This window comes from Bemisia tabaci, unplaced genomic scaffold (genome assembly GCF_918797505.1).
Source record: "Bemisia tabaci unplaced genomic scaffold, PGI_BMITA_v3".
Classification (NCBI taxonomy): domain Eukaryota; kingdom Metazoa; phylum Arthropoda; class Insecta; order Hemiptera; family Aleyrodidae; genus Bemisia; species Bemisia tabaci.
In genome coordinates, this window is record NW_027311774.1 from 12,393 (window position 1) to 28,347 (window position 15,955).

General features: G+C 41.3%; 1 protein-coding gene across 2 annotated transcripts in view; it reads right to left on the reverse strand.

Moving 5' to 3' along the window:
* LOC109031664 (Cyclic nucleotide-gated ion channel subunit B) overlaps positions 1-15,955 on the reverse strand; it is a 49,713-nt gene that overhangs the window by 5,856 nt on the left and 27,902 nt on the right. Inside the window, exons 6-8 of one of the 2 annotated variants that reach the window (XM_072305924.1) lie at positions 12,957-13,216; positions 8,217-8,306; positions 3,923-4,110 (exon numbers count right to left, since the gene is read on the reverse strand). In XM_072305924.1, the coding sequence (XP_072162025.1) occupies positions 3,923-4,110; positions 8,217-8,306; positions 12,957-13,216 (538 nt within the window). Of the gene's footprint in view, positions 1-3,918; positions 4,111-8,216; positions 8,307-12,956; positions 13,217-15,955 lie in introns of those variants that run through there. The other variant, XM_072305925.1, reaches the window with a different exon arrangement.

Genomic DNA, 15,955 nt, shown 5'->3' on the forward strand with positions numbered 1-15,955 from the left:
AGTCCAAGCTAATGGCACGGGATTGTCCATCCACCGTCCTTCTGCAAGGTTAGATTTTTGGAAGGGAGCCTGGTTTCCCGGCTCCCACCCTCCTTTTGCGGCCCACGACTCAGCCTTTAGTTTGCTATATCCCCGCCCGCCATTTATTGTTCATAGTTATAAGCACCATTTATCATTTACCTCGTTGTAAGTACCAATAAATGCACCTTTTTTAAGAGTTTCCAATACCTAATGCATTTCACGCGTCATTAGATGCACATCTTTGACGCGATCTGAGGAAGCTTCAAAAAGCCCATAAGGCGTTTGGTGCACCCTCCCCCAGTTATTCCCCCTCTCTCATTTCCTTCATTTTAAAGGTGGTCCCTCGGTTCCCTCTTTGTTCCCCCATTTTTACCGAGCTCCTCCCCCCTTTCAGTCTCGTTCAATTAGCGCGCTCTGTAGACATACCGGCGAAGTAGCAATTGAGGAGCATTCCAGAGAAGGGGCACATACGCGTACTTGCCCTTTTTCCGGACATGGCAGAAATGGATTCCTCGCATCCTAATGTACCAATGTCCCGAGTTTCAGCTTGATTATCAATTTTCGGAGCTAAGAGACCACGTTTTGTGAGGCTAAGTCAGGGGTCACAGACGTATTTCATCTATCTATACTATAAGCTCCAAGACCTCCTAATTTTGCGAAACTGGTGACGCTTAGTTCCAGCGTTCTACCGGGCCGATTTTCATGATTTTTGCGGCTATTGACGGGCAATTGTCTCTAAATAAGCCAACTCTTTTCAGATTTTGAAAATATGGCCCAGGTTTTTTTATATTACGTGGTAAAGTTCCGAATTCTCCCATATACACAATGTAAATTTATGTGTTTTGTCATAGTTCGTTTGAGCATTCTACTGGGCCGATTTCCATGATTTTTGCGTAAATCGACAGGTAATAGGCTCTAGATGAGCCCGCTCTAATCAGATTTTGGAAAAAGGACCCAGGTTTTTTTAAAATCACGTTATTAAAGTTAGTGAATTTACAGAGTGCTCCGGGACTGCTACCGCTATGCGCGGGAGGATGCGCAGTGGTCGAGGAGGTTGCGCAGTAGGTGTGTAGCCTGCGCATCAGCTCTACACTTATCTACACAAGATTTCCGCCGATTATCTCAAGACGAGCGGTGGCCGAGTCGTCTACGACGACGTCGGAATGTCCACCTTGATCACGGTGTGGGTTCGATCCCCGCCTCCAGAGATACTTAATAATTATCCGATTTAAACAGATCGTTGTTTTACTGTAATATTTCATCAAGCAGTCATTCCAAAACGCGTCCTTTTGACTTCAAAAAATTTTTTTTTCTTTATTCATCAAAACCAAAAATTATTTCATTCTATTAAGTATACCTCATATCGAATTTTTTTAGGGGAAAAATAAAACTAATACTAATAGGAGGGTAAGAATAGGGCCGCGAAGCGGCCCATTGATGGCGCGGAGCGCCTTCGGGGGGTTGGGCCGCGTAGCGGCCAGGGGGCGTAGCCCCCTAGTATACTATAAGCTCCGAGACCTCCTAATTTTGCGTAACTGGTGACGCTTAGTTCCAGCCTTCTACCGGGCCAATTTTCATGATTTTTGCGGCTATCGACGGGCAATTGTCTCTAGATTAGCCAACTCTTTTCAGATTTTCAAAATATGAACCAGGTTTTTTTATATTACGTGGTAAAGTTGCGAATTCTCCCATTTAAACAATGTAAATTTATACTTTTTGTCATAGTTCGTTTGAGCGTTCTACCGGGCCGATTTCCATGGTTTTTGCGTAAATCGACAGGTAATTGGCCCTAGATGAGCCCGCTTTAATCAGATTTTGGAAAAAGGACCCAGGTTTTTTTAAAATCACGTTATAAAAGTGACTGAGTTTCCAGAATGCTCCGGTACTGCTACCGCTATGCGCGGGAGGATGCGCAGTGGTCGAGGAGGTTGCGCAGTAGCTGTGTAGCCTGCGCATCAACTCTACACTTATCTACACAAGATTCGCACATGCGACTTCAAGTCGAGAGGTGGCTGAGTCGTCTAAGACGTCGAATGCGTCCTCTGTGAACGCGGTGTGGGTTCGATCCCCGACTCATGTAACCTAAATTATTACTTGACTTTACCATTGTTCATTGTTTTACTGCAATATTTCATCAAGCAGTCATTCCAAAACGCGTCCTTTTAATTTCAAAGTAATTTTAAGTAAAGTTTAAAATTAAAGTATACCTTATATCGTATTTTTTTAGGGGAAAAATAAAACTAACACTGATAGGAGGGTAAAAATAGGGCCGCGAAGCGGCCCATTGATGGCGCGGAGCGCCTTCAGGGGGTTGGGCCGCGTAGCGGCCAGGGGGCGTAGCCCCCTAGTTTCATCTATTCGCCTCTGGGTACGGTCGCCGTGTCGTTGAGGAGATAGCACGCAGGTAGGCAGGGAGGTGATCGGTACTGATAAGGATCCCTCACTACAGATGCATCACACTGATTCTGCTAATCAATGCAATAGCATCAAGTTGCATGGATTGTCTACGTGTTGCACCGGTCACACGTGAATTTTTGTAATTATTAATGATGTAATTTTTAATGGTCTCTTGTGAGTTTGAATTTATCGATTTTTTCGCGTGTTTCGTGTTTTCCCTGTGTTTTCCATGTTTACCGTGCAGCTGTTTTAAATGTTGTTAAGGCTTTGAAAAACAAAAGGCAGGGAGAGAAAATTGCTCGGTTAAGAAGTTCGCCAAAACCGTTGTAGTGCGCGATTTGATCAAAATAGACTTTTGTTGTTCAATGAAATTTTCCGCAACTAAGTAATATAAATTACAATGGGCCTGTTGCATGCAAGAGAAACAGCCGTGCAAATAGACTATTTAGAGGTTAAATGACACGAAAATTACGATGGTCACATTAAAAAAGTCTGAAATACACTCCATACTGCGCAATTTGCGTTAATAGGAACGCGCTTTTTCAAATTTCCCGCGTCTGGGGGCAGTTTCCTAACGGAAACAATTAACGGCAATTCGCGGCTATTTCCGGTCAACTAAAACTGACGACATAGGTAACCTAAAAATCGGAGCTCGTGATATCGTGAGATGAAATGCAGAAGGATTGCGTTGGGTATTTAAAAGTTGATCGATTTGGTTACCGCATAGACGTATATGGACTACTATAAGAGATCACGTTGGGTTTGTAAACAAACTGAAGGAAAAAATAACAACAACAACAACGACTCGGCATCTTCCGGAAATCACCGAGCCCGCCATTTGCTCGTTTCCGGTGATTCGAAAACTGCCCCCAGACGCGGGAAATTTGAAAAAGCGCGTTCCTAACAACGCAAATTGCGCAGTAAGGGGTGTATTTCAGACATTTTTAATGTGACCATCGTAACTTTCGTGTCATTTAACCTCTAAAAAGTCTATTTGCGCGGCTGTATCTCTTGCATGCAACAGGCCCATTGTTGTGAATGAATGTCCAAAAATAATAACGTTCGCATCTATGTTAGGAGTTAATGTCAGTAATTTTCGTTAAATGAAACGTGTTCTACATGCAATTCTAGTCAAGAGGGATAACAGAATGTTTAAATCTGCACCTGGCCCATTGGTCTACTTTAAAGCAGGAGGCAGAAAGTAGCTCCCTTTGAGTTTGGAGTACCCCTGAGTTTCAAATATTTATATGTGCCCTAATTAGGTAAAAAGTAAGAGGGGACGGAAGGGACTTTGGGATTACACCGTAGAAGAATACCTATCGTTCTAAAAATAAAAGTACCCATTTAGAGAAACGGGGGGTTTTCCGCCGTTTTTCTGTAAGGCTCTTTGGTTCAGGTAACAGTGTTACCTGAATCAACGAGCCTTACAGAAAACAGGGTGTTACCTGGTAACACCCTCTTTCGGTGAAGGAATCACCACGGAAGCTACTGAAGGATTACTTACGCATTTCCAATGCCGTTGTACACCCAGCTGTTGATGCCAAGACCTTCGTGGACTGACATCGCGTAATAAGCGCACGCGTTCAGATGCACCAGATACACCATGTATGTTAAAGTTCGAGCCACCCGCACAATGTAAGGGGAGGAAAGAACGCTGTCGAAGTGGTTAAAAAATTCCCAAAACGTTTGGATCTGAGACATAATTTAAACCAAAACTATTATAAATGTTTTGAGCATGCACATAACAAAATCCTATAGTTTTATTATTTCATATACTACTCCTGTTTCAAAAAGGATGGAAAATAGACAGTGTCGCGCCATATAATTGGACTGAGTTAAGCAGAAAGGAACCAACCCACATTTTGGAAAAAATTGAGTTATGAGTGGTTTTGAACTCAACCACTGCTCTACTATCTATCGCCAAAATTTCAAAGTTTTTGTTCGAGCAAATTTTGCAGAAATTGCACTTTAGGTTTATCTTTTACATTGAGTCTTACGCAGGAGCCAAACTTTAAACCTCTTTTTCTCGGTTCGATCCCGATGTGGCTTGGTTCCTTTCTGTTTAACTCCGTCCAATTGTCCCACTTTTCTTTGATATTTACAATCATACAAACAGTTTACATGACAACCAATTTATGGTAATTTCATGTTTCAATATCCATTTAAAAGTGTCAGCAGTATACATGAAGTAGGGAAAACACCAATTCATACACGGCGCAAGAAATTGGGAGGACACGAGGGGGGGGGGGTGTCCGCCCACCAATCCCCCATGTCCCTCACATTGTACCTACTCGGTGTGGTGCAGACATTGTCACATGATTTTTTCGCTCGGACCAACACGGCGCTTTGGCACAGATCTATGGGAGGGGTCAATAATGTTACAAGCAGGTATTGATAAACTCATAAATTAAGATTTTGACAACATTTGGTTCAAGTTTGAGCAAATTTGCTATTTATACGAGTTTTTTTTATTATTTTTTTCATGTTTTAAGAATATTATGGTTTACTTAGAACCCATATTTGTGCAATGAAAGGTTCAACGTTGGATTTGTCATAATGTGTTTCAAAATCACTCTTTGTGTAACTCCAGGCTGCACTCGCGTAATATGCGGAATCCAGAAATACTGCCACGAGAAATCCGAATTCGACGTCAAAGCAAAATATAAACATCTCAGACGGCAGATTTGATCTAGGAAAAGCTATCTCGGCGCCTATCCAATCGATTTGCGTGACACGTGGGATCTAGGATACTTTTCCATGATAAATCTCGATTTCAGAACTCTCGACGTCCAAAATGGCGAAAGGGGCCAATACTATCTCGGAGTCTATTGAATCAATTTTGATGATACTTGTCTCTTCGGGTATTCTTAAACAGGGAACTAGACTTTAGCGTCGAATCTCCAAAATGAGGAAGTCACAGATATCTGATGTCATTTGGAATGCAACTTTGTAGCAGTCTACACAATGTACTTATTTTTTCTAGTGTGTGATCAGATGGTCGTCATTTGTAAGGATCTCTTTATCCAAATGTGTATCATCTTACTGAAGAACCCCGCACCATCCTTATGGGAAATCCCCCCCCCCCCCTTCGGTCAAATCCGATGAAACTTTGATATGTTGCCCAGCTAGTCATTCTGATCAAAAGCTCTCAAGGGTGGAAAGAGATCCCACGAGCGGTTTTCGAGATAGTACCTATTCGTTGTTTCATGTGAGGTTTCGCCGGCCGGACCATTGTGTGGCGCTACTCGTACCCTTCCCTTCCAGTCCACTTCGGCCCCTCTCCGCTTCTCCGCCACCCATTCTCGACGCTCGGACCCCGACGTTCACGAGACTTTGCTCATCGTTACCGGCCCGCCGGCTGGTCTTATCTGGGTGGTGATAAGACTACCCAGGCCGGTGACGATGAGCAAATCCTCGTGAGCGGTCGGAGTTCGTGCCGCGGGTATAGGTGGCGGCGAAGCGGAGAGGGGCCGGAATGGACTGGAAGGTAAGGGTATACGACTAGTGCCGCACAATTGTCCGCCGGCCGGCGGGACTTCCGTTCGCGCATATACAGTGGACTCTCGATAATTCGAAATTGAAGGGAATCGGCTTTTTCTTCGAATTAGCGAGGTTTCGAAATAAAGAGAGTTTGAATTAAAGAGATTCATGCTGAGAAATTTCGAATTAGAGAGGTTCGAATGTAGAGAGGCAAATGGACGGATTTACGTCAAAAGGAACCAAAAATATCAGTTTATTTCTTTACGGAGGTAAAAATTACACTAAGTTATTATTAAGTATTAATTATTTATATTTAATTTTAAAATTATTAATTACATGTTTACATTTTGACAATCCTATCAGCTCTTTCAGACACCCAGGTACATAAACAGTTGACTTCGAATTGTAGAGGGAAGGTACCGTCTTATTTCGAATTATAGAGGGGGGACCATATTTACTTCCCAAAATTCGAATTACAGAGAGAATTTACGTTGCAATTTCGAATTATAGAGGGCCGCGCCAGCTTAAAAATTTCGAAATAACGAGGGGAGAAAAATACATTGATTTCTTTCGAAGTATCGAGAGATTTTCAAGGGAAACGGACTTTCCTTCGAATTAACGAGGTTTTCGAATTATCGAGGTTCGAATTATCGAGAGTCCACTGTAAAACGGCGAATATCTCGAAAACTGCACGTGGGATCTCTTTCGGTCCGAGAGAGCTTTTGATAAGAATGACTAGCTGAGCAACATTTCAAAGTTTCATCAGATTTGACCGGGGGGGGGGGGGGGGGGCGGGGGGATTTCCATAAGGATGGTGCGGGGCTCTTTGTTTGAGAAGAAATTATTATGTATCATTTTCCCTCTTTTTTATTTTTTCTATTGATTAAAATATTCTGCATTGGTCTTGTAGGTAGGTTCACTACTTTTTCAATTGAACCGCTGGTGTATAGAATAAGCTCTAAGATTGAGTTTTTACAGGCGACAGGTACTGTGTCCTCAAGTCCAATAGAAGAACAAATAAATGGTGTAAAACTTCATTATTTTACTTCCCTCCACCTACCCTGTTCAATACCTAACTGGGTCAGTTCAAATAAGATTTCATTTTCGGTGTTCGACTTTTCCCGAAAATGTAGGTAAATTGGTAAATAAATACCTATGAATTTATTTTTTGGGACCTCCAAACCTCTCAGAGTCGTGATTAATTAATGGCGTCGCTGCTTTCTATCGTATATTTATCCCCATTTGAATAACCCGTGGAAATATAGGCGGACATTACGGTAATGATGCGTACGTTAGTGATGATTTGTCACATTTTTCATTACAAGTAGGTACTTAGACGAGATTTCGGCGAGGGAAGATAAAATTTCACAAGTTAGGTTAGTTTTATATACGCTTTCATAGATCAAGTAGTTCTTATAATCAATTCAATCACTAAATTCTTACCATAGTACGGTGATGACGGTTCGAAGGTCCCCAAAACATGATCAGTCCCTTTACATCAAACAAACATTGCTTTTTGATAAAATAAAACATACATGGTAACTCACCTTGCCCCCCCCCCCCCCTCTTTGTAGTGAAACACAACAAACAATGAATGCTGCTTCGCTGCAGTCATCTAGCGGTCGAAAATTGCTCGAAAATAGGGGTTACGGTTAAAATGACGCCAAAATAGACCACAACCATAACATGCTACTTCTTGCACAGAGGGAATAGGAAATTTTGCTTTTGACATAAGATACATCAATTTGTTATGTTGTATGTTGAAAGCATATTTTACCTCAACAGCCTTTCAATTGGAAAATATATTCCTGGAATTAACTAACTAAACCGACCACACGTTACGGTAATGACGAATTCAACGTTTAAAACGTTTAACGTAGAATATGAGTTGGAAAAAGAAAAAAAATCGAAAACAAAGCTTCGGTGCAAATTTAGTGTAATATTTCGCTCAGATATTATGCACAAATTACCGAGCAAAGCGTTTGGCCCTGCGGAAAAAATAGCGACCACAGCAAAATGAAATCTTATTTGAACATACCCGCAACTCTTTTCGAAAGAGCGGTTATAGGTATCCATTCATGTTACGTTATTTGTATTTACTATTTCTGCTTAATTATTTACAGAGTCTGTAATTCTTGACTCCTTCTTTTAACGATTGATAAAGGCCCCGAAAACATATGAGTTTTTTTTCTCTCTCATTTTTGCCTCATTCTGGTACCTATATTAGGTATATCCTGCTCCGTTCAGTAGGTAGGTATCGGAGTCGAGTTTTTTTATTTATACTGCATATAATTGCCAATCTTTATTACGATGCTCACCTTAATTAGTCGAGGTAATCTTAAGTATGACAAGTGTGCACCATACTTCAAATACAGCAGATCCAAAGGCATTAATGACAGTACATCCATCTGTGAATTAGAAAGAAAGCCAGACATTCATTAGTTTAATATGAAAAATTGTGCGCAAGAAAAATATAAGAGAACAGTATACGACTTTAATTTCCAGCTCCCTGAGAAACTTTTAGAAGCCGTTTTTGATAAGCCTAGCAGATGTGTCAGACATAATATAAGTTCATAGGTACGGAGCATGCTGTGCTAGGATTTACAAAAGGAAAAATTTAATAATTATCCTTCAAGTGACGCACATTATTGTTAGGCCATAGGTAAATAAGCCAAAAAGAGGTCACAGCCTGCAAAAGTCCCGGATAGAAATGTTTCCGGTGACTCCTAAGTAATTTTTGACGCTGGGTTTAACTTTGCCTTGAGCAAAAAAATGCACCAACACAGTTTTATAGGAAACTTAACGATCTTTGATTTTAAATATAACTCGTTTTGTCATGAAGATCAACTATATGAACTCCTCACGCGGGATGACCTGATCATTTTAATCATCTTACCCAAGAGGAAAAAGTTACAAAAATTAAGTTATTTTAAGTCCACATACGTGAAACTGCATGATTTTATAAACTTTGACTTTTTTCTCCCAAATTCTATTTTGGACTTTTCCGACGTTCGATCGTGAGTTTTGCACCTCGTGCGTCAGGCAGCATGCTCGCAATCTTGGTATTAAGAATGGGTGTCGTGGCACGGACACCATAACTACACGTAACTGGCTTATTTGGTATTTTACTTACTTAGTTGCGGTTTTAAAAGCTCTTACGGTGATTCGATGGACGCCATATTTTGTGTCAGAACGACGTGCGATATATTGCATCGATTCGTTCCATTATTTTAGCCATTAATAATTTTTCTCGAATTTTGAGATCGCAATTCTATTGTCAGGAGCAAAGAGTTCAGTAACCAATTTTGACAAAAAAATTCAACATAACAAAGGCGGGGTTTTTTGAGAGGAAAAATATCGCATTTGAGTGCCGTCTTGATATCAGTCAAGATTGCAATATTTTTTCTCTAAAAAACCACGCCTTAATTACCGACGTTCAATTTCATTGTCAAAATTGGTAACTGAATTCTTTAGTCTCCTGACAACAGAATTGTGATCGCAAAATTCGATAAAAATGACGAGTATCTGAAAAAATGTAACTAATTGATGTGATATACTGCATGCCGTTCTGACACAAATATGGCATACATCGAATCATCTTAAAGGGCAATTTCACGATAACAGGAATGGCTAAAATGTGCAACACCTTAAAAATAAAAGTGCACAAATTTAAAACAAATTTCATGACTTCATTTGAAAGGCTCTAATGTGGTGTCATCAAACAGTTCGTTGTGGCTATGTATGATAAATTAAAACTATGAAACCTTCCGTGAATAAAGTGCTGTAAAGAAGTTTCTACGAAAAAACGTCGGTTTTTGATGAACTGCCACCCATGCACGCAGCTTTGACACCACGTTTGCGATGCCTTCGCCAAGCAGAATATTGTTGAGGGGAAGATGGGGAAGGGGGGTACCTGCTCCAGCACAGTAGTAGTAAATGGGAAACTATAACACTGGTAATGATGATAATGAGAACGAAACTGTAAATTATCCTGATAGCATCGAGAAGGATTTCTAATCCAAAATGAGAGGGAACACACTAAATGATAATCTCTTGGATCGGTGAATGTTATCATTCGTTTCCATTTTTTTTTTTATTTTCATATTTTTATAATAGGGGTTGAAAATGAGCCCCCTCTCCCTTCACCGAGCGTAAGATACGTGCAACGATCGAAAATGCGGTATAAAAAATGCGGCGCAACATAGACGTTATATTAGGAGAGCCTTATTGCACGCTGTGCCGCCTTCGCACGGTGTGCGCTTGCGCTTCGCTCCCCCCCCCCCCCCCCCCGGGCCATGACGATTTTTTTTTTTTTATCAATTTTGAAACAGTTCGGAAATGTAAAATTATAATGGTTAATGGATTTAGTTGTTATAAGCCTTAATTACGCATTCGTAGTTCACAAGAAAATCGGAGCTTTAAATCTCAGGTTCCCCCTCCCCTCCAAGCAACCTTTTGGTCAAAATTGGTTGATTAGTGGGTAAAATCGTTCCAATATGTATTGAGGTGGCCTCAAAGGGATTAATTCCGCAAACTCAATCAGTTTTATTCACTTGTGTACAAAAATTCTCACAGCAAAACATGAATTGTATGATTTTAGGGTTCCCCCACCCCCCTGCCCCCCTGGGACCCCATAGAACTGGGCACCCAGGCTAAATTCGTTTCTTCATAGGTGTAGAAGACTTCCTGAAAGTTTCATGCTTTTATCCAGAAATGCACGATTCTAGGGGTATTTCTTGCTATTCCGCCCCACTAGTATTAGTGCAGTCAGGTTGGCAATCACTGTAATGCCACACCTGAGAGGATAGTGCGCAAGGTGAAGGTTATCCAATATATGTTATCTGTTATCTATCATCAGCTGCAGCCGGAATGGCTTGTTTGTGAGTAACGATGAATAAAACTATAATTCCGTAAAGTGCGTTGATCTTTATCGAACATAACATGGTGCCAAAACCCGATGGTTTTCCGCGATCTCTAAAGTAAGTACGGTTACGGAAAAATCGCAAGTCGCGAGTGCAACTGCCATGTGCCAGTGACGACCATCGAAGCCTAAGATTGTGCCATCAATCAAAGTAGCCTGCAAAGTTTCAAGAATCGTGTGCCAACACTAAGCAAGAGCAATGCCAAATACAAGTGCAAATGGTGAGACCGATGGAGGAGCAGCATCCCATGGATCAACCAAACCAATATCTGCCAAGATAAAGCCGCTGGAGATTGTGATTGGAGCGAATATGGCTGAACGCTGGAAGGTAAAGAAGGCAAATTTTGAAATCTTCATGTGTGCAACGACGTGTGATGGAGAGTCAGACACAAGAAGAAATTGTTTGCTATTACAATATCTTTTGGGGATGACGCATAAGCATATATACATCGTTCAATAAGAAGTTCGACGAATTCACACATAAGCAACTCATAAAACTATTTGATGCACACCTTAAGCCAGAAAAGAATGTGGAAATGGCTTTAAACAAATTAATAACCAGAAAACAAAAAGAAGATGAGACACTGGACGAGTTTGTTACTAATTTGAAGAATTTAAGCCTGGCCTCTAACCTAGACAATCAAAGGGATAAAATTGTCAAAGCGAGTATGATTGCAAATTTGCTTCCGAAGTTTGAAGAGATGAGAATCCAACTATTGATGAAACAGGATGAGACGTTGGAGAATGCCATCAAAACCATCAAAACGTTTGATGCATCAAGACGTCAGGTGCAAGAAATGGATGCCAATGAACCTGTAGTTGGAAAGATCAACAGACGTTATCAAGATAATGCAAGGCAAAGTGCAGAGCAGCGCAGTCATCGAAGAACTACCAACAGTGCAAAGCATAGTATGCAAGTGGTCCGAAGCACAACGGACAATCAAATTGGCGGTACGGTTCTTCTATGAATTCTTTCGAATGAATTCTACTAAGGGTTGACCGAACTGAGGAAAGTTTTGAGTTTGGACCAACTCCATTTTTCTGATGGAAAAGTATTCTCGAGCTATGACTTCGCCTAGTGGTACACACTTGGTGACGTATGAGGCAGCGTCCGATGTCGTTGAACAACCCCGAGCGAACTTTTCCTGCATGTCAAAAATGTGCCTCGAAACGATGTTTTCACGATTTTGAGAGGCTCCGGGGGCGTAAAAAATTGAATACGAGTTCTATCCCTTCAGAATTCCACGAGGATTCAAAAAATATTGCCATATGTAGTTACACGAGCAACCGTTCTCGTGTTATGACCGGAGAACCGCGATTTGGGGGCACCCCCCGCCCCCGAAAAAAACCAAACCCCTCACACTATCGAAGGGGACTTTTTTGGGAGGACTCAGGGGGTCATAAGGACTCACTATGCCAAAAATCAGCTTGTTTTTAATTTTAACCCTCATTTGGCCAAATTTGTCGCATAATTCCTGGAGTACATAGAAAAACTTCCAAAAACCCAATGACTTGGGTAAAGAGACTCCTGGCAAGTCACTATCCTCTAACAAAATACCTCCAAAACTCTTATTTGTTTCCATTTTTACTACTGAAAAAAGAGAGTATTACTGCACAACAGCATCCATTGCTGTCTCGGAGAATGAATCTCCTAGTTGACCTAAGAGGCGAACTCTCAGCCCGTGTTGATAACAGATTTAACAATTTCTCTGAGAGCTCACCTGCAGGTAACTATGGTCACTCATCGGACCAAAAAGCATACCAAACCCTCTTTGCCTTGTATATGCCTCTAAAGTGCATGACATGACTCCTTGAGGTGCAGGCAAGTCTTATTAAAATCCACGGTTTTGAGGCACTCCCCCCCCCCTTCCCCAAATAAAAACCCGAACCCCGTCACGCTATCGATGTGGACTTTTTTTGGGGAGGGGGGGATTCAGGGGGTCCAAAATATCAGATTCCTCGCTCCACAAACAAATTATTTTCCAGCCATAAATCAAAATCCGTAATCCAAAATTAATTCATGCAATAAAATGCATGCATGCATGGTATTCATGCATGGTTAAATTACCGGCTTTTGTTTGTCCTCTCTTTCAGCAGTTCTCCAAACACTATTACACAAGTACATACAGAAACTTACTTTGAATTGAGACTTTCTGAAGTAGTTTTTTCGAGTGAGTTGAGGGTCTCGAACCCAAAAACCATCCTCGAGGTACATCATTCGGGGTTTGACGAAAACAACGTCGACAAAATATAGGGCATCCATGATGTAGTCGATTCCTATCCATGTCAGCAGATTATCTCCAGTCTGATATGGAAAAGTGTTCCTCAAAGGGATTACCCAAGAATTGTATAAGTACCCAACTGTCACGAGGCACAGCCACCCAATGTACCAATAACCTGCCGAAAAAATCAGAGAGCAATCATGTTGTGTTGTCTATGTTAACCCTCTTTCTTATGCAGACGTTTCAGGGCAGAATGGCACAGGTGGGAGGTTAGGTTTGGTTTAGGTAAACTAGAGGATAACATTTTTTTTTTTCGGAAAACCTCAAGATGAGCGGCATTTCATAGAGAAATGAAATTGACTGTGCTCCAAAGCGCCACAAAGGTAACCTAGGTGTTCCAATCTAAGACTGAAATGAGTCGCGAAATCCAAAACTACCCCTAGGTCCACGTCCCTTTGAATGAATGGGACCCTTACCGCAATCACACGCTGAATGTGGCTTGAATGTGGAAGTCATCGGCCCGATGCCTGAATTTTGCGCGTGACGCGCAAAATTCAGCAACGATTCTCAGCAACCATCGGACCAATTTGAATTTGTCTGAACTATTCGAGTAGATTTTATACAAATCTGGATGAAAATAACTCGAATTTGCTAAATTTTAGCCGTTGGGCGATGACTGTTGACTTCCACATTCAGGTGCTAAATTCAGCGTCTGATTGCGGTATAATGAAAAGCGCAGGTCCCCAGAGTTGGCTGGAGTTCAGTGATCATTCAGGCCACATGGAATGAGCCCAGACTCCCGATACTTGACTCCAAGGAGTCCTATTGAAAGGCACGTGCCTTCAAGAGGCCCCGGTGATAAAATTTTGAGAGCTCGAACTCCTAAGGGCAGTTCCTCTCTATTGTTAGCTTGAGAAACCGGTTCCGAACTTTGAGGACCCCAATTAAATACTTTGAAGGGCCTAGACAAGTTCTCAAAAAGCTAAAAAATTGACCGCCCCATCCATTGAGAGATAAATTATATCCGAAGTTATGTTTCGGCATTACATAAGAAAATCTCTCAGAAAACAAGGAGAAGAAGAATACCTAAGAAGAAGAGGAAGAAGACAAGAACTCCATAGGTGGGCCCATAATGGTCATGGGCTCATTGGACCGACAATTTTGACGTATATAGGTAAGTACATATTTTGTATCATACTGTGAGTCAGAGGTACATGATAAAATTTTGATTTCTTCGAAATAATTTGAGACATGAAAATAACTGAAGTAACCGAGGCCGCACGTATGAGACTGTGATGATCGACAATAGTATTCGCCGTGGCAGAACACCAACTTCTAAGTTTAAATTGGAAAGGGAGTGTTCATTAATTACGTAACGCTTATTTGTAGTATTTTTGAACCCCCCCCCCCTCCCCCTTCACACCTCGTAACGCAACCTCGGACCATCTTTTAAGAATTACGTAACACTTGACGAATCCCCTCTCCCCCTCCTCTTGAGATCTCAATATTTGCGGGAAACTGTTGACTGTGCAGCTAGAGTTGAAGTAACTATTTACAATAATAGTATGACAAATAACGACGAGGAAATGAGAGTGATACATCGAAAGATTGCGCAAACTTTCTTAAAATTGTGTGTATTTTTAACTAACAGAGAGGATAACGTGACGCTCCCATTGAACTTAGGGTGAATTTGCTAAAAATCATGTATTGCCCCTGGCCCCCTAAATTTTGGCGCTCCTCAACATCACTTGAAGTGCATAAGTAAGGAGATCATTGATATGGCCCTCCATGCAAATTTTGAATGAAGTTGAACGAATAGATTTTGAGATATGGCTGTACACAGAAATAGGATACGCCAGGCGTCGTATCAATTTTAGGTAGGGTAGGTGGGGGTAAAAGGCCGCACCCGACTTTTTTCCCGAAAATTTAGGTTGGCACAGGAACCGTGTTAGTTATGTTGGTAGTGCATGGTGGTGCTGTTGTGTTGACGAAGTTTCGGACCGAACGGACGCGTTCCCTCGAAAATATGAGGAGAGTTAATTTTTCGTGAAAAAAAATCGATTTTTCCAGTTTTATTTTGGTCAATTTCAAGTTTTATAATTGATAGAAAAATTCGGACGAGCTGCAGTTCGAACAATGATAAGGATGGTTTGAATATCCCGCCGTCACTTTTCGGCTAATGGCCTTGTCTTTGAATTTAGAGGTTATGGTTACCTACGTCATCAAATGGGGCAAAAAGCTGCAGGTCCGATGGGGCAAAAGGCCGCATGCGGCCTTCACTAAAATAGCACTAATACTTAATCTATCAACTTATACTACCAATACTAAATCTTTTACTACATATTTTACTAAATATTATTAATAATTACCAAAGATCCTAAAATGTAGGGTAGGTGGAGGCAAAAGGTCACACTTTTCCGTTGCGGCCGTCTGTCAGCCGTCGTATCGCATGGATATTCTGGAAATGTGGTAAAATATCAACTATAGCCCCTTAGGCATGAAATAGCACACTTTCCAGAATTTTGAATGCATTTCCGAAGTTTTTACGAACTTTTCCGGAAGTGCGGCCTCTTTCCCCATTTTCGGGGCAAAAGGCCGCACTTACGAAATTTTTGAAAAAAATTCATAAAAAATTCGAAAATGCTTTTAAAATTCAGGAAAGTGTGCCATTTTGTGCCTAAGGGTCTTTAGCACATATTTTACCACATTACAGAAATTTTCACGCGATACGGCGGCCTACAGACGGCCGAAACGGAAAAATGCGGCCTTTTACCCCCACCTACCCTAGGTAACTATTCGAATAGAATCCAAATCTGAAGTTAAAACATAACCTTGCTTTTTGAAATTTTCGGCTTACAGCTCTCCAAAGCTGCAACATTTTCGGGTGGTCGTGGGCACCATGCCGCACATCAAT